This window comes from Panthera uncia, chromosome D4 (genome assembly GCF_023721935.1).
Source record: "Panthera uncia isolate 11264 chromosome D4, Puncia_PCG_1.0, whole genome shotgun sequence".
Classification (NCBI taxonomy): Eukaryota; Metazoa; Chordata; class Mammalia; order Carnivora; family Felidae; genus Panthera; species Panthera uncia.
Genome location: NC_064807.1, coordinates 79245559 through 79271351, shown reverse-complemented (window position 1 = coordinate 79271351; position 25793 = coordinate 79245559). Strand labels below are relative to the sequence as shown.

The 25793-nt window shown below is 50.4% G+C and overlaps 1 protein-coding gene across 2 annotated transcripts; it reads right to left on the bottom strand.

The window, feature by feature from the left end:
* Window positions 1-1119: 1119 nt before the first annotated feature.
* On the bottom strand, window positions 1120-25439 carry PTGS1 (prostaglandin-endoperoxide synthase 1). Of its 2 annotated transcripts, XM_049628291.1 has the most exons (11): window positions 25344-25439; window positions 25157-25252; window positions 18528-18644; window positions 18005-18145; window positions 17660-17803; window positions 15386-15567; window positions 15191-15274; window positions 13193-13439; window positions 10751-11037; window positions 7018-7165; window positions 1120-5586 (listed from the first exon to the last, which is right to left on the bottom strand). In XM_049628291.1, exons 1-11 carry the CDS (start codon window positions 25348-25350, stop codon window positions 5231-5233), a joined length of 1809 nt encoding a protein of 602 aa, XP_049484248.1. In that variant the 5' UTR covers window positions 25351-25439; the 3' UTR covers window positions 1120-5230. The 2 variants fall into 2 exon arrangements, with proteins under 2 accessions (XP_049484248.1, XP_049484257.1); XM_049628300.1 differs by lacking the exon at window positions 17660-17803.
* Between the last annotated feature and the right edge of the window lie 354 nt (window positions 25440-25793).

Sequence of the window (25793 nt, the reverse complement as noted above, 5' to 3'; positions counted from 1 at the left end):
ACATCACCGGTGCCCACCACATCACTGCACCCTACACCTCTATTCTCCCATCTCTTTTGTGATTCTGGTTCTGGAGGACTTGATGGGTCACATGGTAGAAATAGGGCCGCCCATCAGAATTTCATTGCTGCCTCCCACTGCTTCACAGCTGTATGACTCTGGATAAGTCACCTTATTTCTCTGCATCTCAATGTCCTCCTCTGTGAAACAGGAAAACCTACTCAGGAGGCTAAGAGTTCATGAAATAGGCAGGTAAAGTACATGCCGCAGAGCAGCCTCTTAATATATATTTCCTTTCCCTTTATCTAATGGTGCATATCACACTTATGAATCCATTTCCTCTTTCCATCAAGCTGTAAAGCAGAAGACACAGCAGGGGATTTTGAATAGAGAACAGGAACCATTTTCCATAGTAAATGTGGTAAAAGATGACACTTTAAGTAGGTCCTTTGTTACAAGTCAGAATTTGCCACCGATGCAGCTTCACTCATAATTGGCAAAAAAAATGGAAACAATCCAAATGTCCATCAACAGGAGACTAGATAAATCCTTTGTGGTATACATTACTTAGAAGCAATAAAAAAAAATATTGAACGGCTTATATACGTAGCAACATGGATGTCAACAGACATGTTGAGCAAAATACACACACAAAAATACACACTGTATGACTCGATTCAAGTGAAATTAATAAGCAGATGAAATTAATCAGTGGAATGGAAGGCAGAATAGTCACATTTTATAGATTTTTGACTAGGAAGGGGCACAAAAGAGCTTATAATGCTAGAACTGTTCTGTATCTTGAATTTTTGGTGGTTGCTTGAGTTTATATAAAAACTCACGGAGGTAGGCACTAAGATTAGCACTCTGTTGTATGTATGTTATATGGGGAGGCAGGGGGAAACCCGCTGCAGAAGTCTGCAAGAATGTACCTCCACACGGTCCTAAAACCCAAAATACCAAGCCTGAATTTGTGCCAGTGGTTCAAAAGTCCTTTTGACCAAAAGTATAAAGATTGAGAGAAAAAAAAAATTTTTTTTTACCTAGCCTGGGAGGAAACCAATTTTAAGTAAGTGAAACAAAAATAACAGCTAAGATCAAGATTGTGAGGAAAGTGTTTTATTGTAGTTCCCATAAGAGTGCTCTATAAAAGCATCATTGAAGTTTTAATATTCTTTACTGTCATTCACACAAAACTATTTTAGTTTAAAGTCCATTTTTATAGGAAAAGCATGATTAAGCAGGAAAGTGGGTTGTGGGCATATCTGACATTTTTGACACCTTTTACTCAAGTGGTATTAGAACAAGTGGACTGCGTGTATTCTTTGCACCTAGGTGCACCAGGTGTCTTTGCACCTCTACTGTTCGGTACTTCTGGAATTTCACTTCTTGCGTGCTTTGCTTACAATTACATTGAGCTGCTGCCAGGTCGACAGTGGTGCCACTGTGTTTTTCTTTGTAGTATTCTAGGGCTAGGGTCCACAGAGGCAAAACAGACCTAAGAATACTCAGATCCACTTAGGTAGAACTTCCATGTCCCCCATGGAACACCCTTCCTATATTTCCCATATTATATGTCCCTCCTCCCCAAAGTGCAAGCCAGAAAACTCACTTTCCCACCCTTTCTTGGAGCTGGAGTGCAGGCATGGGTGCTAGGCCCCACTAATCAGACACGAAACACAAATGACTTTAATTCTAAGCAGAGGAAAGTGGGGAAGCAGGCACCATGCAGAACGAATCCACTTTCTGGCGGAGGTGGCTGTAGAAGCTGCCAGGTTTCAGGGGCAGCAACAGTAGAGTTTTGGCAACAGAGGTGCAATCTGAGATGCCTGTGTCCAGTGGCAGGAGCAGAGGCATCTTTACTGGACCAGGAGCCACTGAATTAGCCTCTGAGCCTAATTCTCTGGTCCTGCCAATGGTTCCATGAGCTGTGCAGTGACCCATAATAAATTCCTTCCTGCTAAAAACAGGCAGGAGGGAGTTCTTTTGTTTGCACTGAGAGCCCTGAGTGAATTACCCACTGGGTTCTCTAGAGAAACAGAAGCAATAGGAGGTGATAGATTGATGATGATGCCAATGATAGATAGATAGATGATAGATAGATAGATAGATAGATATAGATGGCTTTGTCTTTAGGAATTGGTTCATACTTCATCAAGTCTGAAATCCATATGTCTGGCTGCAAACTCAAGCAGGAATTGAAGCTCTATTCTTGAAGCAGAATTTTCTCTTCTCTTGGAGAACCTCACTTTTTACTCTTAATACCTTTCAGCTAAGTAGATGAGGCCCAGCCATGTTATCAGGGTAATCTTTGCTTAAAGTCAACTGATTGTAGATGTTAACCATGGTTGCAAAATACCTTCATGGCCACACCTTGATTAGTGTCTGATTAAATGAGTACTGTAGCCCAGCCAAGCTGACACATAAAACTAACCATCATACCTACCAGATCAAGATTCCAGGAATGAACATTCATTTTTATGAGCATTAAGAGGCTTCACTCTGAAGGAGTTTCCTTGATGTATTTGACATATGTTTCTACATGCAAAAATTTCACACACAGTTGTCTGTACAGAACAAAGTCCACCTAAGGTACCTGCATTCAAGAGAAGTCTATCCCCAGAAGCCATCCCACCCTCCCAACCGCACATCCCTCCACCTGGCTCCAACTGCTGTCATCTCTCAGCTGGACCATGGCCACAGCCTCCTCCCCATTCTTCCAGCCTTTGGTCCTTCCTGCTCTACTCTCTTGCCCACCTGGCACCACAGTGCTCTTTCTAAAACACTAGACTGATTGTGTCTCCCTCAATTAAAATTCCTTTCAGAACATCATAGTGCTTCTACCATTTCAGGCCAACAGCCATTAAGGTTTGGCTGCAAGCAATAGACATGAACTCTGACCAACTTAAGTGAAAGAGGAATTCATGGAGCAGCCCCCAGGATGGAAGGAAAAGCTAAGGTCTTGAGAAGGGCAGGAACTCAGGCTTCCCTAGTGACCTTGGAAGCAAGAACTAAGGGACAATCTTTCTGAGCCCAGCTGTGGGGAATGAATCAGTGGGTTGTTTCAATCTCTATGTAACTCCATTCAGGGGCCAGTTTATAAGGAGAGGGTGTCTGATTGGCCAGGACTGATTCACAGACCCAAACCCTGGCCATGATAGAGCCACCAAAAGTGGAATTAAAGAGAGGGTGAAGATTCTCAGGCAAAGTAAGGTTATTAGCAAAGAGGGGAAATAAATACCAGGTAAGCAAAGACAAGACAGCCATTTCACGCACACTTCTAGCAGCCGAAAGATCCCTGATCATCAGAGCAACTGGGGGGAGCTGATTGCATTCTTTGCATTCAACAGGACCAGGAAGGAATGGCTTAAGCAGTCCCCAGCCAACTAAGGAGAAACAAGGGCTTTCTGGACTGTAAGACAGGAAGCCCAGCCCCAGGGATCCCATTTTCCCCCTTTGTTTCTGGGCCATTGTTTTTCCCAAAGAACTCTAAGCCCAAAGTGAGGAGAATGAAGGAACTTTCCTAATCTCTTACCTTTCCCCTCTGCCCTGTCCTCTCCTGGCTAGCCAAGCGGAGTGGGTGGTCTATGTGGCTGGGAAAGGGTCTCAAGTCTTAGGAGCCAAGCAAGGGAAGGCAGAGTAGTATGGGTTAGAAGGGAAAGCATACTCACCTTGCCTTTGTCTTATTTCATTATTTTCTTATCATCTGCTCTAGCCCCAGTGGAATGTGAGCTCCACACCGACAAAAGCCTTGTCTGTCTCAATCACTGCTAATAGCCCTAAGCCTGTAGCAGTGACTGATGTGTAGTAAGCACTTAGCAAAATCAATGTGACTGAAAGCATAGCATGTAGTATGTTACCCCACCTTCTGCCTCTGACCCTGAGCCAGAGAGGCAAGATCAGGCCTGGAACTGAGTTAAATCAGGAAGAAAGAGGAATTTGGATGGGGGAAGAGCCCAACTCCAGATCCAGCCAGACCTGGGTCCTGGTCTGGCTCTGGCACCTGTGAGGCATGTCACTTGACCATCCTGAGTCTCGGTTTCCTCATTTTTGAAACGAGGATTATGCCACGTACTTCATACTCTTGGGTAAGAATAAATGAGAAGTTAATGTGGGAAATTGGCACAAAGTAAGTGCTGTCCTCCCCAGATGCCCTCGTCTCTGCCCTTGTATTCTTTGTAAGGAAGGAAATTATTCTAATCAGATGGTGGGTACTGAATGCTCTGTCTCCTGGGGCTGGGGAGTTGTGGATTTCAGGAGAGCAGCCTGGAAGGGACAACGCCTGACCCACAGTGGGAAATGGAGATCGGTGGTGGAAAAGCTAGGTGATGACAGGCTCCAGGAGCCCTAGTGGAAGGTCTCAAGACCTGCCCATCAAGCTTGCAACTAGGAGAAAGGCCACACCAGTATCACCTCTGCTTCTGGAAATGGGATGAAAAGTGATACATAGCAGGCAATTTGGAAAAAGACTTTTATTAGCTTCATGAGAAACAGCTTCCATGAGTCAAGACATGGATGGCGATAGAACTCTGGTGGCTTCCAACCAATGGCCTGGAAAGAGCCCACCTGTTCTCCCTCCTTGGACCAGGGTCTAAGTTGGGGTCCTAAGAACACCCTACTTCCTTGCCCCCTCAGTGCAGGCACAGAGTTGGGAAATGCATTCTTGTTAGACCTTAGACCATATATTCTCCTGCTCTGTGGATATCTTACCGAACAGGAAAATGAATCAAATCACCATTCTAGATATTCAGATCAAGACTGATCTGGCATACCAGTCACCATTCTGGATCAGCAACCAGGAGCACAACATTCTGAATTGCCATTTGGAAACTCAACATTCTGGAGGGCCACCCAGAATTCTAGAATGCAAAATGAGAATCCCTAACTTTCTAGATGATTTCATCAGGAGCTCCACATTTCAGAATGCCTATGTTCCAATTCAACCAGAAATCTGACATTCTAGGTCATCAACCAGGAACCCGGTGTTCTGGGATGCCAAATAAGAATCGCTCCTAACATTCTGGATGGTCAATCAATAATTCAGCATTTAGAATAAACAAGACCACAATATTCCAGATAATGGGTGAGAGACACAAAGTTCTAAATGTTGACCTTCATACTCTCAATGCCAAACCAGATACCCAACATTTAAGACTTTCAACAACCCTGGCCCCAACTTTCTGGGATGACCAGCACAAAGTCCACCCCCCAAGAGTGCTGCTCTCCCCCCTCAGAGCTCTGTAGATGGCCGCTCCACACCAGGCCCATCATCCTGGCGGGGGTCGGGCACATGGAAGGAAACGTAGGGACAAGTCTTGGTGTTGAGGCAGACCAACTTCTTCAGCGTGGCTGTCTTGACCATACTGAAGCCCATCTCACCACCAAATGTGCTTGGCTTCCAATACTCTGGAGAACAGATGGGATTCCCTAGGAGGCCCTTGAGAGAAAAGGGGGCCCCAATTTCTATCATACTCTCCCCAAAGATGGAATTTGGATGGCACTTCTCCAGAAGCAGCCCCGGGAAGAACTCCAAGGCATCGATGTCTCCATACAGCTCCTCCAACTCGGCTGCCATCTCCTTCTCTCCTGCAAGGGGGGAAGCTAGAGTCAGAGTCATGGCACTATTAAGGTTAATGTGGGGAGGGAAACTTCTAGGCCCACCTTTTTCTGGAGAGAGTACGGGACTTCAGAAGAGCAACTGAACAATTGAGTACATGCCCTAACATCTGGCCTGGCTGACTGACCCTTCTCCATGGCTGCATCTAGGGAAGGAATGCTACTAAAGAAGGAATCAAGGGCCTGGATGGGCCACCGGACAGCATGTGACCTTGAACAACTCATGTCTCTTCTCTGTGCCCTAACTGCCTATTGGTGACAACAGGGAGACACTATCCATCTTGCTTCCTTCACAGGCAGGTTTCAAGGACGTATGCTAATTCAAGTCCCTTCATTCTTCTGGAGCTCAGAGATGTGATATAACCTGTCCAAGCTCACATAGAGATTTAGTTATAGTGTTCTCTTCCCCCTCTGGACTGTCACAGGAAATTAAAGAGCGACAGAGATTGTGGTTCCAGAATTATGGGAGCTCACTCCCCAGTCTATGAAGACCACATATTCACAGATAGTGGCGAAAGGAAGACAGACATTGAGCTTCCCTACCCATTTCCCTCTATAAGGCACACAGTTATGTCACACCCTGCTCAAGCCCTCCCACTGTTTATGACAACAGTTCCCAAACTCTTGGCAGTCCACAGCAGGAAAGAAAGGAAGAAGAAAGAAAGAAAGAAAGAAAGAAGAAAGAAAGAAAGAGAAAGAAAATCCTCCCACTGTTTATGACAACAGTTCCCAAACTCTTGGCAGTCCACAGCTAGAATGAAAGAAAGAAGAAAGAAAGAAAGAAAGAAAGAAAGAAAGAAAGAAAGAAAAAGAAGTGTATATATTATACACACATACATATAGATTCTTGGCACCATGCAGGCCTACTGAATCAGAATCTTGGAGAGAGATATCTGGGATTTGATATTTTTAATCAGTTTCCTAAGTGATTCTGAGGCAACTGGTCCGTAAGTAGATATTTAGGAACCACTAAAGTAAAACCCAAATTCTTTTACATAGAATCCAAGGTTCTACACAATTTGTCCCCTAACCCCACCCCTCCCCACACATAAGCACCTTGCTCCAGCCACACCCACCACTGTGCCCCTCCCCCCCCCACCCCACCCCGCAGGTTCATTCTTAATGGCTTCTGTGCCTTTGTCCCTTCTGTTCTTCTACCTAGAATGCTTTCCCCCTTGGTTTCCATCCAGAATATCCCTATTTATCTCCTTCAAAGCCAGCTGAGAAACCACTTTCTTTCCCCAAGAGGGGTCATTTGTTCCCTTCCCACCCCTCACCTCCCTGACCCTCCAGCACGGTGCTCACATACCCCTCATGACCTCCACAGTCTGTTTCCACAATGTCCCCCTCACTTCACTGCGAGTCCCTCGAGGGACCCGTGTCCAGGAAACAGCTGCTCACCTGTGAGCTCCTGAAAGGACGTGTAGGGTCTCAGGCCGAACCTCTTGCGGTATTCATTGAAGGGCTGCAGCCGCAGCTCACGGGATTCCTTGATGACATCGACAGCCACATGCAAGACATGGTGGTCCATGTTCCTACCTCCACCAATCTGCCAAGACATAAACACAGCTGTGGTCTGAGAGCCAGGCCACAGTATTCTACAGGAGATCTTCAGGTTAGGAGCTCTTCCCAAGCGCAAACAGAGCATGGCTGTGTCCAGCAGCCACCATGCTGGGGACTCAGCCCCAGGTCTGCCACTGTCGTGCTCTTTCAGGAACACCCCTGTATCTCAGCTTCCTCGTCGTTAAAGTGGCAGTGGGCCAACAGGACCTCTCCAGTGGCTTACCAGCCACACTATTCCCCAATGCTTTGCATTTAAGTGAGAATCCCAACATCCTGTTACAAAAGGTTCTGCAAGTTTTAGGTTCAGCAACTAGGATTCCATAAAAGAAATGGCAGAATGGCACCAGCCAGGAGCTCAAGTAGAAGGAAGGGCATTGTGGCTCTGGAAATGAAATCTGGAGGGGCAGAGGGGGTTCTGAGACAGCACATGAGAAACAAATGGATGGACAGATGTTAGTTTTGGGAACCGAAACTTTATGGTATTCTTCAAATCTGTTTTTACCAAAGAATAGAGATGCTTAATCATTCAGCGGGGGGGGGGGGGGGGGGGGGTCCTGCTAAGGAGCTTTTTCCTATTGGTTTTCATTCCTGTATTATAGCATCGAGATTCAACAAAATTCTAATGATTAAAAAGTGAGGCACTGTTGGGATGCCCGGGTGGCTCAGCCAGTTAAGCATCCAACTCTTGATTTCAGCTCAGGTCATGCATGATCTCACGGTTTGTGAGTTTGAGCCCCATGTTGGGCTTGTGCTGTCAGCAGCTCAGAGCCTGCTTGGGATTGTGTCCCTGTCTCTCTGCCTCTCCCCGGCTCGCATACGCTCTCACGTGCACTCTCTCTCTCTCTCAAAAATAAATATTTAAAAAATTATCCTTAAAAAAAGTGAACCATTTTTTAATGTTTATTTATTTTTAACAACACTTTAATGTTTTATTTATTTATTTATTTTATATTTTATTTATTTTCGAGTGCACCCGCATGAGTGGGGTAGGGGCAGACAGAGAGGGACAGAGGAATCAGAAGCGGGCTCTACACTGACAACTGCAAGCCCCCCAGGAGCTCATGAACCCTGAGACCATAACCTGAGCCAAAGTCAGACGCTGAACCAACTGAGCCACCCAAATGCCTCAAAAGTGAACTACTATTAACCGACCACCACTAGAAAAGGGAAACTCAGAGCCAGAAGGTAGGAACACAGAGTAAGTATCATGTCACTGCATTCACACCAGATAAAGCCACTCATGGAAATGCAGGTGACTAAGTTTGTTGTTTCTCCTTCCTTCTGCCCAGGAAGGAGATCAAAAGGATCAAAAGGCTCCAGAGAAAAATTCTGATTCATAATAGTTAAGGAGTATTGGTCTAAAGAAAACTCTATTGCTTGGGATGAATTGATAATGTCAATACTTAAGAAAGAGTTCTGTTTAAGTAGAACAAATATAACTGGATGGGAAGGAGGAAAATCATAATTGGGTGAAGTCATGCAACTTGGAGCAGAGCAAAGCTAGCAGAGGCCAGTGCAAATGTCGGTTCCACCATTTACAACCTGTGGGACCATTGTGGGTTGATTTGTGTCCCCCAAAGAGATATGTTGAAATCTTAATCCCCACCACCTGTGAAGGTGACCTCATTTGGAAATAGGTGTAATCAAGTGAAGATGAGGTCATACTCCCTTAGGGGGATCCTGACAACCACTGATGTCCTCAGAGAAAACAGGGACTCAGGGAGACTCCATGTTGGCATTGGCATGAGGTGTCTAAGAGGATTGTCAGTAGCCAGCAGAAACTAAGACAAAGGCATGGGACAGATTTTCCCCAGGAGCTTTCAGAGAGAGCACATAGCCCTGCCCACACCTTTTACCCTCCAGAAATGTGAAATAATAAAATAAACTCAGTTTGTGGTCCTTTGTTACGGCAGCCCTAGGAAACTCATGCAGGGACCTTAAGCAAATTACTTAAATTTCAGTTCCTTCATATGCAAAAAATGGGGAAGGCAAGAGCATTCACCTGATCCCTTGTGGTGACATTAGCAAGATAAAGTATGCAAAGCAGTTATCTCAGTGTTGGTCATATGGTAACCCCCCCACCCCCAGACGACAGCCACATGTGGCGATTATCAGGGGAAGCCTTGTTTTATCACTGCCCATGCTCTCCTGAACATCCTGAGAGTTGACACACTTATGACTTGCCTTGGGCCAAGTACAACCCCGGGGCTTTTCCCACAGCATCATGGCCGCTCTTTGAAAATGCTTTGGAAACGACACAGCCCCACACAAAGCTACTATCTCTGTTCATCTCTGTGTCCCCACAGAGAAGAGAGGCCATAAATCAGCCAGAAGCTGCCCATTGGTGGTAGCACATGCTATTCCAATCAAATTACCAGCGGTAGACCTAAATCCACAGGGTGCCACAATATCATGATAGGGCTTAGGGAGAAGGATCAGAGAGAAGCGCGGGGAGCAGGGCTAGGACAGAGGAGATAGGGGCTTCCAAGCATGGGGGAGGAGAGATTCAGGAGGGAGCTGCTTACAAATTCCAGGGAACATGCTGTATTAATTTTGCTAGGGTGGCCATAACAAAGTATCACAGCGTGGGGAGCTTAAACAACAGAAATTTATCAGTCTGCAGGCCAGAAGTCCACGGTCAAGGTGTCAGCAAGGTGGGCTTCATTCTGAGGCCTCTGTCCTTGGTTCATCCATGGTCATCTTCCCCCTAAGTCTTCCCACTGTGCATGTCTATACCCTAATCTCCTCTCCACATAAGGGCACCAGTCACAGTGAGGCCCATCCTTTGAGCTCATTTAACCTTAATGACCTCTGTAAAGGCCCTGTCTCCTAATATGGCCACATTCTGAGCACAGCAGGTTAGGACTTCAACCTATGAATGGGGGGTGGGGACAATTATGCCTGTAACGGAGGCCTGTAATTTGATAAAGACCAACTATGTGAAGACACCTTCGCATATATTACCATGCCCTGAATGTCCTCACGGTCCTCAAATTGCCATGCCCTCTGACCTCCAGGCCTTTGCCATGCTGTGCCCTCTACCAGGAGCATGATCGTCCCCTGCCATTAACACAACCCCTCTCCCTGGGAGAGCTCTAGCCATCCTTTGGATCTCTGCGCAGACATCATTTCCTCATCTACAGCTCTCCACACTGGGTCACAAGCTCCTCCCCAAGTTCTCAGAGCACTGTGGGCTCTTTGTATTGTGGCTCTTAACATGCTCTTATAATTCTGATAATGTCAGAAGAGCACCTGGCACAGTGCTTTGCACATAGTAAGTGCTCACATGATGTTAGCTGTTCTATGGCTATTGTTCCTCACTAGGGTGTCAGTGCCAAGAGGACAAGGAACCAAGAACCATGCTGACCTTGCTCACCACTCTATCCCCCAGCACCCAGAGTAATGCCTGCTATTGCTGAATGAACGAAAGACAAGAGAAGGAATAAAGGAATGGGTAAAGGAATGTCGGAGTGGCACCACCCCTATGGAACAGAAAAGCACACTGGGCTTTGGGTCTGGGTCTGTTGCACCCCAGAGCCCACCTGCCCTCCCCCACGCTCCCGAGTCTCACCCGGCCAGCTCTCTGGCGAGAGAAGGCGTCCACCAGGGCCTCGACCCCATAGTCCACCAGCATGGAGGTGTTGAACAGGAACTGCTCGTAGCTGTACTCCCGGGAGCCCACCTTGAAGGAGTCAGGCATGAGCGGGTGCCAGTGGTACAGCTGGTTGAACTCCATGGCAATGCGGTTTTGGTACTGGAACTGGACGCCGAACAGCAGCTCTGGGTCAAACTTCAGCTGCAGGAAGTAACCGCTCAACTGCTGCACATACTCCTCAATCACAATCTTGATGGTCTCCCCTGGGGGTGGGGGGTTGGGCAAAGTCAGGGGAGCACAGGGACTTGGCCACCTGGCTCGGGAGGCAGGCCAGCTCATGAATGGTGCTTGCTTCTCGCTTCTTTATTGTTGTTGGTGAATTTGGGGGGCCACTTTCACTTAGTCTTTTTGTAACAGGGTGTGAAAATGGAGTTTTTTTCTTTTGAAAGAGAGAGAAAGCATGAGTGGGGGAGGGGCAGAGGGAGAGAGAGAGAATCTTAAGCAGGTCCCACACTCGGCGTGGAGCCCAATGAGGGGCTCCATCTCACAACCATGAGATCATGACCTGAGCCGAAATCAATCGTCAGGCATTTAACTGACTGAACCGCCCAGGAGCCCCAAGAAAGGAGCTTCCTGTCTCATGTTGGACCAATGTCCCAAGACAAGAGCCAAATGCTATTCCCACATTCCAAAGGGATGTCATAGGCCCAGCTAAGCAGGACATGGAAGGAAGTGCCCGAGAATTGGTTTTGTGGCCTTATGGTGATCACCCTCCCATAAGATGTGGGAGTCGTCACAAATGATGAGAAAGTGGAGATTAACTTCATGGGGGCTCTCAGAGTGCGCCTCCAGGAGTGAGGACAGCTTCAGAGAGACCCCTCAGAGCTGCCGCAGGAGCAAAAGAGACAGGCTGAGGATTTAAGATGAATCTAGTCCCATGTACATGTCTTGCATTTTCTTACACATCAGAATTCTCATGAACAGCTTTTCCTCTGCCCCCTCAGTAACCAGCTTCAAGTCAAAGAGGCAGGGAAGAAACAAACTGAACATTCCATAACAGAATGAAAACTGGTCATCGAGATAGGAAAAAGAACTGATTACTTTAGCCAATTAGCCATGAGACAAACTGGCTTCTAGCAAATTGATCTGGAGCCATGAGATCTGCCATCGGTAAGGTCCAGAGCCTGGCATCACCGTTCCTAGCCTCCCTCTCCCCTCTCCAAGCTTGAGCTGTGTCACCTCATCTGTCTGAACCTCACCTTCCTTCTCCGTAAAATATGCATCGTGATACTATGGATGGGACCATTGGGAATAGCAGACAGAAGCAGCCCGGCCCAGGGCCCTGTGTAATTGGGAGTATGACCACATGCAGGCGGGAAGGAGGATGGCTATGTGTGGGTGTGCAGGGAAACCCCCTCCCCCAACCCAGGAAGGAGGTCCGCTTGCGATGTTGTGCAAGAAGCAGGAGCTCCCGCAGCAGCCAGACCTCTACTGAGTGGCCTTGGAGATTTCACTTAACCTCTCTGAATCTTAATTTTCACGACAAGGGTAATCATATCTGGTTAATAGCGTTGTTGGGGGAAGGTTAACCGAAGCACTGGACATACAGCTTCATTACCTTTGATCACAGCTTCGACACCAGCTTCCAGCCACAGACTTGCCCTTTCTAGACAGTCTCCAAAATGCTGGGACTTCAGCACAAGCCCCTTCTCCTTCTTTAGATTGTTGCTATCCCTGATGCCTGGCTCTTCCAGGCCCTAGTGAATCAGGCAATATAATTGGAACCAGCCATGCCCAGTGATGCCCAGAGGCAAGGGAAAGTGGTTACTGGTGACTCAGAGTGAACACTGTCTGGACAGGGGTGTCAGGGACCAAGCTCCTAGGCAGGAAACCATCTGACATTTTAGGCTGCAGACTCGCCCCTGTAAGGGACACAAAAATATCTTGTCCCTGAGTCACCCAGAAGCTACCAAACTCCAGGAAGGCGGATGCATGCAGAGCAGAAACAGGACTCCTGAAGGCAGGGCAGGCTAGAATCTGACCTGCACGCGCTGGGGATGTCACTGTGTGCTTCTGGGGCGGTACAATGGGGAGACAGATGGGGGTAGCTAATCAAATCTGCTGTAAGTCACCATAATTGACCATCACAGCCATCCATTTTCTAAAGGCCTACTATGTGCTAAGTGCTTTTCATCATCTCTACAAATCCTTACAGCTATCATTACCCCCAGTGTCCAGATTTGGAAACTGAGGCTCACATAGGGGAAGAGGACTGCTTCAGGTCTTATAGCTGGTAAGCAGAGGAGGTGGGGTCCTAATCTCAGCTCTCTCTCCCCAAACCCCCCTCCCCCCCACACACCCTGCTTTTCAGGATGGAGGACATGACCTTCCAGGACAGGGCTGGTCTGGAGTCCTCACCGATAAGGATGAGGCGGGCCGTCTGGAAGAGTTGCTCATCACCCCAGGTGGGGTGCTCAGCCTTCAGCAGGTCACACACGCGGTTGTGCTCACGCAGCCAGAGCGTGGCATAGAGCATGAGCCCGGGAAGCAGCCCAAACACCTCCTGACCCACAGCCATCTGGCTCTGGGGTGGAATGTTTCGTGGGTAGTGCATCAACACCGGCGCCTCCTCCACCGATGGCGGGTACATCTCTCCGTGCAGCACCTGCGGGATGGGGCCGCCTGGCAACCTGGGGACAGGGCAGGTGCCTGCACCTGCCAGAGCTGACACCCTCCCTTCTGACAGCTGCCCATATCACTCAGGGCAACTGCCCATCTTCTGTAACCCAGGCTGATGGTTCTAGCCGATTCTAGTTCCTAAATCTTTCTTAGAATGGGTCCCTTTCTCTCTATCCCCACTGCCACCACCTGCTTCTAACCCACCCTCATCCTCCATGCTGACACCTCTCATCAATGTCTCCCTACATTGACACTTGTTCTAGACAGTCCATTCCCAGTACCACAGCCAGAGTAATCCTTTAAAAAACAAACAAAACCCAAATCTAGTATCATGCCCTGGCTTCACACCCTTCCAAGTTCTCTCTCTGTTCTTGGCAGAAATCAGAAATCCTAAACGTGGCCCCACAGGCAACTCCACCCTCGCCTGCCATCTTTTGGGTGTCCAGGCAGCCACACTTCCCTTCCCTCACTCCTCCAAGCCACACCAGCTGCTTCTCCTCTCTAAGTCCAGGCACTGCTAGCTGGAAAGCCCTTTTCCCGTCTTGGCTTCCTGAACTCATCATCCCTGCAGCTCTTGGTGTATCTGAACTTCCCAGAGAAGCCTGCCCCGCCCTCTGAACACTCAAAGAGCTTTTTCCTAGCGGGTGATCACAAGTGTAATTGATTATATGGCAGCCTTTTCAATCATTCAATAAATATACACCGAGGGCCTACTACATGCCAAATATTGTTCTTAGCCTTAAAGATTCAGCAGTGAACTTTGGGTTTGGGTTTGGGTTTGTCTAGATTTGTGTGGTCCAATACGGTAGCCAGGAGTCACGTGTAGCTGTTGAGCACTAGGCATGTGGCTGGTGTGAATGAAGAACTGAATCTTTAACTTTATTTAATTCAGATTTACTGACACTTAAGCAATTGGAAAACCTTTAAGTATGCTCAGAACAACGTGGGCATGTGAACCTGCTTTTCAGCTGTAACTTTATGAAATCTAAGTACAGATCAGATTATCCCCAATGAAAATTTGGCATCCCAAGTGAAATGTGCGATGAATATAAAATACAGATCACATTTCAAAGATTTAACATGAAAAAAAAAAAGAATGTGAGCTATTTTATTCATAATTTCTGTATCAAAAATAATTTCTGTATCAATTACACATTGAAATGATAATATTCTGGCTATACATAGAGGGTTAAATAAAATATATTATTAAAGTCAATTTCACCTGTTTCTTTTTACCTTTTTTAATGTGGCCACCAGAGAAACTGTAATGACATGTGTTGGTCACATTTTATTTCTGGTGGACAGTGTTAGTGCAAACAGAAAGTCGTGGATCTGGCATCGTAGTGTGTGGGTGCAGCCCTGATGGGCTGTGGGTTCCTGAAGGTCAGGGCCCATTAACTATCCTGGTCACTGCTCCACTGTCTGTGCCAGGCACACCATAGTGTCCAAATGATATGGTGGAAAAATTACAAGTACATATGCAGACTGGAAATGTTCATCTTCTAGGAGATGGACACCCCAAAGTCCACCCCCCAGAACATGAGAGGCTGTGTCTGCTCCTCGTGTGCTTCCCTTGCCCGGCACCTTCCCCCAGGGTTCATTGTCTCTCCTCCTCACACACATCTCCAGCTCCTGCAGCTGGTCCTTGTAAGACGCCACTCAGGTCCCCCAGTGGCCTCTGCCAGGGAAGGCCACGGGAGGCCTTTCCCACTGCCCCATCTGCAACCACAGTGCTACCTGGTATTTGAGTTTCCCATCCTTAAAGAGCCGCAGCTGATACTGACGTTCCAGGTTGTCCCCATAAATGTGGCCGAGATCTACCTGAGGACAGAAAGAGGGTCCGGTCAGCAGACTGGGGTGCCGCCTCAGCGATGGTGACCTACATGTGCTAAGTTAGGCCCAGAGAAGTCCTGAGCCCCTCCTAGTACTCACCCCGTGTCCCAAGGCCTTGGTGAAGCCAGGACCCATCTTGCCAGAAGTTTTGAAGAATTGGTGGGTGAAGTGTTGTGCAAAGAAGGCGAACATGAGGTTGGTTCCTTGGGGGTCAGGTATGAACTTCCTCCTGAGCAGGAAGCGATGGCCCAGAATCTGGGCATCTGGCAACTGCTTCTTCCCTGGTTGGGGAGGTAGGGAAGGGCAGCAGCTGTCTGATGTCTCAATCTCCCTGCCCCACAGCCTTCTGGGCTCACTGGACCAAACTGGTCCACACAGGAAGCCCAGATCAGCCTTCCTCCTACCAGATGGCCCCTTGCACCTTTTCTACTCTAGAAGTATTTATGGGTGAAATGGCATGATATTTGGAATTTGCTCTAAAATACTTCATTAAAAATAAGGTAAGGGGGATAGATGATATAAGATTGGCAAATTATGGATATGTATTGAAACGGAGAAATGACTACATAGAGTTTATTATACTTTCTTCCCAACTTTTGTGTGTGTTTGTAACTCTGAAAAAAGTTAACCAAAAAGAAAGAAGAAAGAAACGTAAATAAAACATAAATAAAGAAAAAAAAAAAACAAAAAAGATCTTGGACTCCCTGGCCCTGGAGCAAGGTAGCCTATGTCTGAATCTGGGTACGCCATTTGCTGTGTGAACATAGATAAGTCATTTTACCTCTCTGAGCCTCGATGCCTTCATCTGTAAAATAGGGCATCTGTAAAATACCTATTTTATGCAGTAGTTTGAGGAGTACATGAGATAATGTAAGCATGACTGAGAACCGGTAAGATGGGATCTTGTAAATCAAGGATCAGTGAACTTCAAACTTTTTCTGTAAGAAGCCAGATAGTCGATCTTTCTTTCAGGTTTTGCCTGAAAAAGCTCTGTCGCCATCCACTCTGCTTTGCTGTTGTAGTGGGGAAAACAGTCACAGATGGTACCTAAGCAAATCAGTGTGACTAAGTTCTAACAAAACTTTATTCCCAAAACAGGAAGTGGACTGGATTTAGGCTGTGGGCTGGAGTTTGCCAACCTATTTTAAATATGCCAGTCTTTCTGTCTGGGGTAAAGACAACAGGTCATCTCAAAGCAGGTGTCTGTCATCATGAGAATAAGTATTAAGAGCCTTCCTTAATTATGTCAATGTCAGATGCGTTGGTACCCAATGCCCATACAGAAAGGAGTAACTGAATTTTTGTGTTTTGGTAAAGGCACCCTTTCATAGTACCTCAAGCAAGGCTCAGTGTTGAAGGCTCAAGATCAAGAGAACCTCTCTGGATTGAGATGGTCGATTGGTTTCCTCTGGCAGGCAAGGAGATCAAGCACCCCAAAGGAAACTCACCAAAAGGGAAGTTGGAAGGAGTGGTCTGCACCCTATAACCTGGACTCACCCCTTGGATTAACATTGAAAAGGGGCTGGTTCCAGCAAAGCGTTGGCAGAATCCAGAGACTCTGTAAGACCCAGCTATCTGGCAGAATAGTCATGCTTTAGACATAGGAGCTAAACATGTGAGTGCACACCATCAGAGTAGTGCCCTGAGACCCAAATTAGGACATCAATACCTATGCAAGGTGCTGAGCCCACAAAAGCCCACCACCACAGGGCTGCACAGGACCCAGCGTTCAACAGTGTCACCATGTGGACAGGGATGGAAGTGATGGCAGCAGTGGACCAATGCCTCTCATGTCCCCTCTGTATTTGAAGCAGAATTCATGGCTCTGAACTGAGTAAACCCCTGGGTTTTCAGGCAGTCAGGAGTGGAGTGGAAAGAAGGACTTAGGAGGAAGATCCCTGCCAATGCGAACAAGTGGGGTCTTGGGAAACTAAAGAAAAAACTCTGACTTTACGTGTAACCTACACTGATGAAGCATGGTAAACTATTTACATCAGTTAAGAACCAAACATGGAGTCAGCACCCAACAAATAGCACAGTATTCCTTCCTTCCTACATTTCAACTCTTAAGTCACCCCCATTTCAGCAAGATCCCACCAATTCAGTAGACAAGGTTCAAGCAAAGAGGCACCCTGGAAATACAGAAGCACTAGTCTGACTCTGCCACTGACTTCTTAGGTGACCACAGGCAAGAGTCTCCACCACCCCTTCCTATCCTCATTCCCCAGCCCTGTCCTTATCCATGGTTCTGATATGTTGTATGTCTTGCCTTTGACCACCCATCTGAGAAATGGGTCAATAATTGCTTTTTCACCTGCTTTTCCCCAAAGAGAACAGGGCATCTCCTGTGACTCCCAACCCCATCTCCATTACCTTTGGTTCCCATGGGCGTGGGGCAGTCTTGGGGCACGGAGGGCAGAATACGAGTATAATAGCTCACGTTGGAGAAGGACTCCCAGCTGATGTAGTCATGTGCTATGTTGTAGGTGGGAGGGCTGGGGATAAGGTTGGAACGCACTGCAGAGGGAGAATATGGTGATAAGGGGGTTCCCATCCCCAGTTACACCCCCCTCCCTGCCTCCTCTTGGGTTGGACTTGTTTAACCCGGCATCATAGTCTCCCAACCCACTGCCCTTATCAGATGCCAAGAATTCCAAGAGCTGGAAGGACTTCCTGCTCCCCAGAACGGGGGTGGGGGGGATGCTACCCTCCACTCACCTGTGAGTACCAGGCGCATGAGCATGTCTCGGATGAAAGTGGCATTGACAAACTCCCAGAACCAGCGCCCGTGTGTCAGCAGGAAGTGGAGGAAAGCAGGGCTGGGTCGCAGTGAATTCCGGAGCCAGGTCCATAGCTCAGCTGCAGGGACAATGGGAGCCACTCAGTTGGGACTCCTGGTAGGACCAGAAGTCGCCCAAGTGGAAGACAGGAACCGGAATGAAGCCAGGACAGAACCGGTCAGAACGTATGGGGCAGAGTAAGGATGGAACCTTGGAAGAGATGACACATGACAGAGCCAGAAGCAGATGTGAGAGGGCAGGGGACAGGGCGAGGGCATGAGGTATGCCAGGAGGGAGAGCTCTGCTTCAGCCGGGTCAGGGAGAGTGTCAAAGGTCAAAGCCAGGCAAGGAAGGAGAACTGGGCTAAGGCCAGAGACAAAGGCAGGAACTGGGGGTCTCAGGACAAGCCCAGGGGAGCAAGGGAGCCCAGGACAGGAGTGGAGTCAGGAGGCCCGGCTCACGGATGGTGCAGTTGGGGCCAGAATATCCCGTGCGGGTGCAGTCACACTGGTAGCGGTCAAGGCCGAAGCGGACACAGATCCCCTGGTGTTGGCATGGGTAGTAACAGCATGGATTCACTGTAGGGGAGAAGCAGAGATCAGAGGTGACTCGAGGATGACCTCTCAACCCCTGTCCTGTCCCCGATGGGGAAGTATGGGGCCAGACATATGGACTCAAGTCACAGGTCTGTCCTAACTCACTTGGTGGCCCTTTCTGGACTTCAGTGTTCACCTAAGGGTCCTCTCTGCTCCCAAAGTTATGGCTGGAAGCCCCAGGCCCTGCCCTGTTCAGACCCTGCTTTGGTCTCTAGCCTAGTCCACATGGGCCCCAAAGGGAAGTCCCCGCCTCTTCCCTGATGCCATCAAAATAGGGCAGGGGGAGAGTTCAAACACCAAATTGTGACCAAAGGTTAGGAAACAACTGATAAGACACAACAACCACAGGCTTCTAGAGCATTCACTTCTTGCCCAGTCAGAGCCCAGCACCAAGGGCTGGGTTTGTGAAGTTCAGGAAAGGGATAAGGATGGGGGGGTCCTCTCAGACCAGCCCACAAACTCTAGGTACCTGGACACTGGGAAGATGAGATTGTCCACCATCCCTCTATTTTTGTAGAAGTGGGGGAAGAGCAGGAATCATAATGCCCACTTGCAGATGGGGAAACTGAGGCCAGACAAGGCAAACCCCACACAGGTCACCCAGCAAGTCACACCAGACAAAACCAACCTTCATTTACACCATACCACCCCACCCAAGACTTGACATTCAAGTCCAAGGAAAGAAGTTTCCCAGAACCCTGTGGACAAAGTGTGGGTTTGAGGGGATCTCAGCCCCCATTCCTGATAGGCCCAGCCTTGGCCTATGTCAGAGCATACTCTGGGCTCAAGGATCTTGAGGATGGTCAGGCACCAAGGGACAGGGGAGATATAGTTGGAAAACCCTCCTGAGGGGGTGAGTGGAGCTCTGGCATCAGCCCTCCTGCCTCTTGGAGAAGTCCCCACCAGGAATCTCTCCTTATGTCTAACCCAGGTCTTGCTGACCACAGCCCCTTTGCTCGAACCTGCACTGCTTTAGTGATTCTTCAACAGCAGAGGTAGACTTCTCAGAGCTCATTCAGTGTTCATCACAGCTCAGCAAAGGAAACTGAGGCCCAGGGGGAGGTGGAGGCTTGGCCAAGGACACAGAACGGAGCAGGACCTCCTGCAGACCCAGGTCTCCTGGATCCTGGCAGGGGCTGCTTCGCCAGCCTCACACAGAAAACACCAGACTCCCTTCTGCAAACACACTTCCTTATCTAGGCTCAGAGCCAACGTTATAGGGAACTCCTATTCTTTGTACAACGGATTATTGGGGGCCAAGAGGGCAGCAAGAGGTGGCAGAAGGGTGTTGTGGTTAGAGGGCATGGCCCTGGGCAAGGACCAACCCCTCCACTCTTAGCCTCTTCACTTGGCAGCATGGGGCCTAGAGAATAGGGTCCTCATGGCCCTGACCCAGGAGAGGGCCCCAGCAGCAGTGCCCCCCACACCCCCCTACACACATACACTCAGGCAAGCAAAAAGAGAATCACAGGAATCATGCAAACAGTTTTGCTTAAGCCCTGGCAACTCCCCACAGCTCCACAATGGCATCTCTGTGGCCCCCGTAGGGAGTGCAGAAGGGAGGGGCCTACAGGAAGAGGGCTGGATGAAATGGCCTTATCAAGCTGATACAGGCAGACCCAGCAGGCAGGACGCAGCCTCCCTTCCCACAGCCATGTGCCCAGAAATGCCAAGAGGGTGGGGGGAGTGGGTAATCACCCCAGCGGGCTCAGGGCTCTGGAACTCTCCTCACTGATCCCTCCTGCTCAGGACACTCTACCTACCTGCTTAATACACCTGCCCAGGACCCCCTGTAGCTCCCCACTGCCCAGCCCCCAACCCTGGGCACACAGGGCCCTTTAACCCAGATGGACATCAGTCCTACTGCTAAGCAGGCATAGGAGCTAAGGCCCAGCCCTTCACTTGGCTCAGTTTCCCCACCCTAACCACTGTAGGGCTTTCAAAAGAACCTCAAGAGGGCCTTCTAGCTCATTCTGTGGCAGCCCCATCCCTTAGCCCCAAAGTCAAAACCTCTCCTTCCTTTTGCCCAGACCACTGTTCTTCCCTAACAATCCCCTCCAGGGCCATCTGACCCTCCCAAAGAGCTCATGCCTTGCCTCCTCAGGAAACCTCCCATGAACGTCCTTCACTCCACTCTGTGTTCCCACTCAACCTGCTCTTCTCCACCATGAGCCCCCAGGGGAAGGGGCAATACTTTCCCCACTTTCTCCTCCCTAACACAGGCCATGCACACACTGGGGCTCAACCCAAGTCCTGGAGAGATCCAGCCACCCAAGGGATCCAGATGTGGTGGCCAGAACTCAACAGATGTTTGAGGAGTCAATAAAATGAAGCCAGGAGAATGGCTACCCCGAGCTTGGCCAAAGATATCCCTCATCTTCCCAGCCCTGGCTGCTGGCTCAGAAGGCTAGCCTGGAGGCTTCCTGCTTCCTGCCCTAGAGTTCTGCCCCAGCTCCTGCCCGCACCCCTCTCCTGCCAAGAGAGGCTATGTCCACGCAGAGGCTCCTCCCTCCCAGACCCACCATCCAACCTTCCCTCCCTCCTCCTCCACGATCTTTCCATAAACACCAGCTGCCCCTGGAAGGAAAAGTTCTCCCCAGTGAGGAAAACAGCTGCCTCTGGGGCCCCAGGGTGTCCGGGTGAGCAGAGCGGAGTCTGAGTGTCTCCTCCCCGGGATGTGCCTGACCACGCTGGACTGTCATAGTCGCCGGGAAATCCGGGGCTCTAGCGACCGACCACTCCACAGCCTTGCGTGCCCCCATTCTTTCTATCTGCCTGGCACTCCCAGGAGGGTGGGGAGACGCCCTGCAGGGCACAGAGGAAGAATTCCAGGCTCAGCATCAGGAGACTGGCCCAAGCCCCACTGCTTTGAAGTTCCAGAGCTAAGACTTGGATTCCCTCTCTTTCCCTCCCTTTCTGTCCCTGGAGGTTTCCAGGCCTGGATCTGGGAAAAGGATGGGGTAGGAGAGGCACTTAGATCCACAAGTTGGGAATGACCTCAGAGGGATCACCATCCCCTGCCACAAGAACTCTGGGAACTACTCACAAAGAAAGGCCTCCCTTCAGTCTAACTGAAGTCTGGCATGCTTTCATGCCGGCCCAGTTCTGTGCTCAGTGGAGGACACCCTGCATAATAAGCCATCCAGAAAGAGAACTGGAGAGGTGCAGGCACCGAATCTACCAAGTTCCCAGCACAGGGCCAAGTGCCAGGTAGGTGCTGGGGGAAATGTATCAAGAGAGCGGGACAGCGGCTGCTCTTTACTGGTCGTGTGTCTTTGGGCAAGTCCCTTCCACTCTCTGGGCCTCATTTTTCCTGTGTCTCCCAGAAGGGGGGCGGGGCAGGCGGGCTCTGAGGAGGCCTCCTTTGCAGCCTCCCCTTCTTCATTATTTGCATCAGTATGAATCCCCTGGCCCAGAGCAGAGAACCTTGCAACTTGCTCTCACTGAATCTTCAAGCCACCCCGGAGGTGGGGTCGATCAGTATGCTCATACCGCACACATTCCCACAAATGAGAAGTATCCAGAACTGCTCGGCTCCAGAACTTTCTGAGGATTAAGGCAAGGAAATGTCCCCCAGCCCAGGAGTCAGAGCCCCGGGCACAATGAAGAAACACCAAGTCCTCCAGGATGCACAGACACCAGGCAGCAAGAGGGACCCTTAATGGGACTGAACTGAAATCTCTTAAGAATAATATTTAGAGAAGCTCCAGGAGCTTGGCAACCAAAGAGGAAAAAAAAGGCCCTGACTAGCCAGACCTGGGCCCCAGCCCCTACACTCAGCCAGGCCAACAGTCAGGGGCCAGGCACCCCCACACCAGGCCCCAACAGCTGGGCCCACAGCTGGAAGAGCCAACTGGAGAGGAAGCCCCCTCATGGCCCACAGACTCGGCTGGCGCTGCAGATAGGAGACGGCAGGCAGCAGGGAGGCCTTGGCACAGGCCGGGTTCCCCTCCCCATGGGCCAGGGCTAACTGGCCTCAGGCCCCTCTGCCTAGCACAGATTGCCAGGTCATGCCATGTCCCTAGCCAAGGAGAAGGCACCGAGTCAAGTCCAGGGGCTAGAGGGGATAAGTTTGAGCATTAAGACTCCCGTGGCACGGCCTTGCCCTCCAAGCCTATCTCCTCCCCCACACGGAGAAGCCAAAGCAACAATGTCCCCTGTCACCTGCCCTCAGCTGAGTCTGCAGCCCTCCTCTGCTGGGGGTCGGCCTTTGCTGTACCTCTGAGGGCAAAGCATAGGCTCTGGCTTCCAGGAGCAGATGCCCAGACATCGTGGACCTCAGTTCACTCACAGACTGGAAGTACAAAATACTGCTGCACCCAGCTTGTCATCCCTCTGTCCTTGACCCTTGCAGCAGCCTCTTAAAGGTTTCCTGGCCTCCAGTCTCAACCCCAAGTCACCTATCCAACCCAATTACCCTCAGGCCCGAGTCCTGGCACCTCACCCACATTGCCAGCCAGCACCTGCCTCTTGTCCTACGGCTCCCTATGCTCCTGCCTGCCTCCCGAGGTCCAGACCTTTAGACTCCATCTCTGCCATTGCTTCTATCAGAAAGACCTTACAGGGTCTCACAGTAAAGCCTCAGAGCACTTACCAGCACTCACCACCCCCTTCAGGGTCCAGGTCAAACGTCACCACCTCCAGGATGTCTCCCTCGGTTCCTCACACTTGAGAGGGAACTTCTCCCCACCCTGAGCCTCACACACCCCTGTGAGGCCCTCACCCATGGCCCTGACCCCTTTGGATGACTCTGTTGGCGTTTCTGTCCCGTATGAGATGGTGGGCCCCTCCCGGCCCCGTGCCTCCAGCTCCAGCCAAAAACTAGCTTAAGGCGAGCCCTTGGGAATGTTTGTGGAGTGAAAAGAATAATTCCATTTAAACACTTCTGATATAAAGATAAGTAGAAAAGACAAAAACAAAACGGCACAGACCATGGTTCACTGGGTGTTAGTGAACACACAGGAAGACGGGCAGACCAGCCCTTCGTATCCCCATCCCCTTGGATGGGGCCTCAGAGGAAGTGCTGTGCTGATCCACGGGCTGAGGAGTCGGGTCACTGGGGCAGCCTGGTCGGCCCTGGCTCTGCTGCTGGGGTCTCAGACAGATGGGCTCTCCCCTCTGGGCCACAGAGCTCCCTTCTGTAAAATGGGTCTGACACATCTCCCTGGCAGGGCTGTTGTGAGCACCAAGAAATGGAAGCCCATAGCTGGGCCTTGGAAACTGTAAAGTACTGGCCACATGAGTCTTCTTCTTCCCACTAACTGGGCCTTTGCTCATACCCAGTCTCTGGAGCACCCCCCATCCTCTTCCTAGGTTCCCCAAATGCCACCCACTCAAACCCTCTCTCTCTCTAGGAAACCTGGTCTGATTCGCAGTCCACATAGACATCTTTCTTCTCTCCTCTGAGCACCAAATCGCCAGAGCATCGCAACAGAGAGCTCAGCCCCTTTCCCCACCCGCATCCTCTCTTGCCCCCATTTTACAGATGGGAAATGGAGACCCAGAGAGGGATGGATCATACAGCTAGATGGTGAAGGAAGCTATGTCCAGGCCTTGCACACACGCACATGCGCGCGCGCGCGCGCGCGCGCGCACACACACACACACACACGAGCAGTAAGCTGGGGGAGAGAGGCTGGCTAAGGGTGGAGCTGAATTCCTCCACTTGGAACCTGATACACTCATGGGGAGGGGGGTGCAGGAGTGGTGGAATTTTACAGGATCTGACTTTCCCCATCATCTTCTGGGTGATGAAACCAAGGAGGGCAGTGGTGGGGGGTTGGGGGAGGAGGGGGACTGTCTGTGGAGAGTTTGCAAAGTGCCTAGGGCAAGACAGATTCAAGTTCAAACCCTTAGACCACCATGTGCTGAGCGAGCTAGAGAGAATTACGGCACCTACCTGCGCCTAACTCACCTACCCATTGGGTGAGGAAGTAAACCTCGGGGAGGCAACCCAGCTCTGTACATAAATGTGTTTCCACCGCCCCCCACCCCGGTCTTCCCAGAACAGCTGCTGTACCCGGACCCTCACCAAGGGAGACCTTCTATCCCTGGGCTGAGAATCCCCATGGGTTCCCAGAAAGTTAGAGGCTGGACAGGTGCCTGCTGCTTCCTCAGAAAGAGACCCCCAGCCTCACCCCCGGCAGGAAACAACGGGGTTGTTGGAGAAAAAGGCAGCCTGGACAGCTGGGGGCCCAGAACAGGTGAGGGGGCTGGAGAGGGGCTGTCCGTTCTCCCAAAGCCGCCATGAGATCCCAGTCTGTCCTCTCCACCCCCCTCCCCCGCAAAGAAAACCCCTGTAGAGCCCTATCCAAGGCCACACACCCCCGGGGGTCTCCAGAGAACCCCTCCCCCGCCGACTCAGGGCCCTCCCCCATTCCAGGCACCGAGAGCAGAAAGGGGAAGCTGGGCTTGCCCGAAGGGAGAGCAGGGGGAGGGGCCAGGCCGGGGCTCAGGACTGGAGGCTCCCCGGGGTCAGGGAGGGGGCCGCCTACCCGGCGCGGGGGCCCGGGAATCCGCGGGCAGGACCTGGGGCGGCTGCAGCAGCAGCAGCAGCAGGAGCAGCGGGAACCGGAGCAAACGACTCCTCCCTGCAGAGTGAGAGACATTACGGCTGAGTCTGGCATTCAAGGCTCCGCCAAGGCAAAGGCGGATTCCTGGGGACACTGGGGTCGGACTCACGGCTCATAGTTCGGCAGCGCGGCTGGTGCTTGCGGGATGTAGACGGCCAGCTCCTGGGGTGCGTCTCTGCCCCGAGCTCTGGCCAGCCCGGCCCGCCCCCTCCCCACCCATTCCCTGGCTCCACCTCTCCAGCCAGCTGTCACCTCAGCAGCGCCGCCGCCCACTTACTTCCTCTGCTCCCGCCCTAGCCAAAACATTTTATTAATTATTCTGATTGCAACCAAAGCAGTTTTTCACCTGAGACCCGTGAGGCGTGTGAGCCTTTGAAGCCCGGTGGCACCAGAACGGTATCCGTTTGGCAGATAGGAAACTGAGGTCCAGAGATTATGTGCAATGCTGAGGTCACCCGAGGCTTCAGGGCAGAGCTGGGAGAATGCCAGGCCAGAGGCGCTGGCCTGAACCACACACCTTGACCCCCAGAGAGGAAAGGGGGCTCCAAGGAGCAGTCCA

Bases quoted from the DNA above. Each gene is read 5' to 3' on its own strand.
- PTGS1 (XM_049628291.1), bottom strand. The intron at 7,166-10,750 runs GTGAGACTCGGG...ATGTCTTGGCAG, and splicing joins CTCGCCAGAGAGCTGGCCGG to ATTGGTGGAGGTAGGAACAT. The intron at 5,587-7,017 runs GTGAGCAGCTGT...CCCCCCTTGCAG, and splicing joins GTCCTTTCAGGAGCTCACAG to GAGAGAAGGAGATGGCAGCC.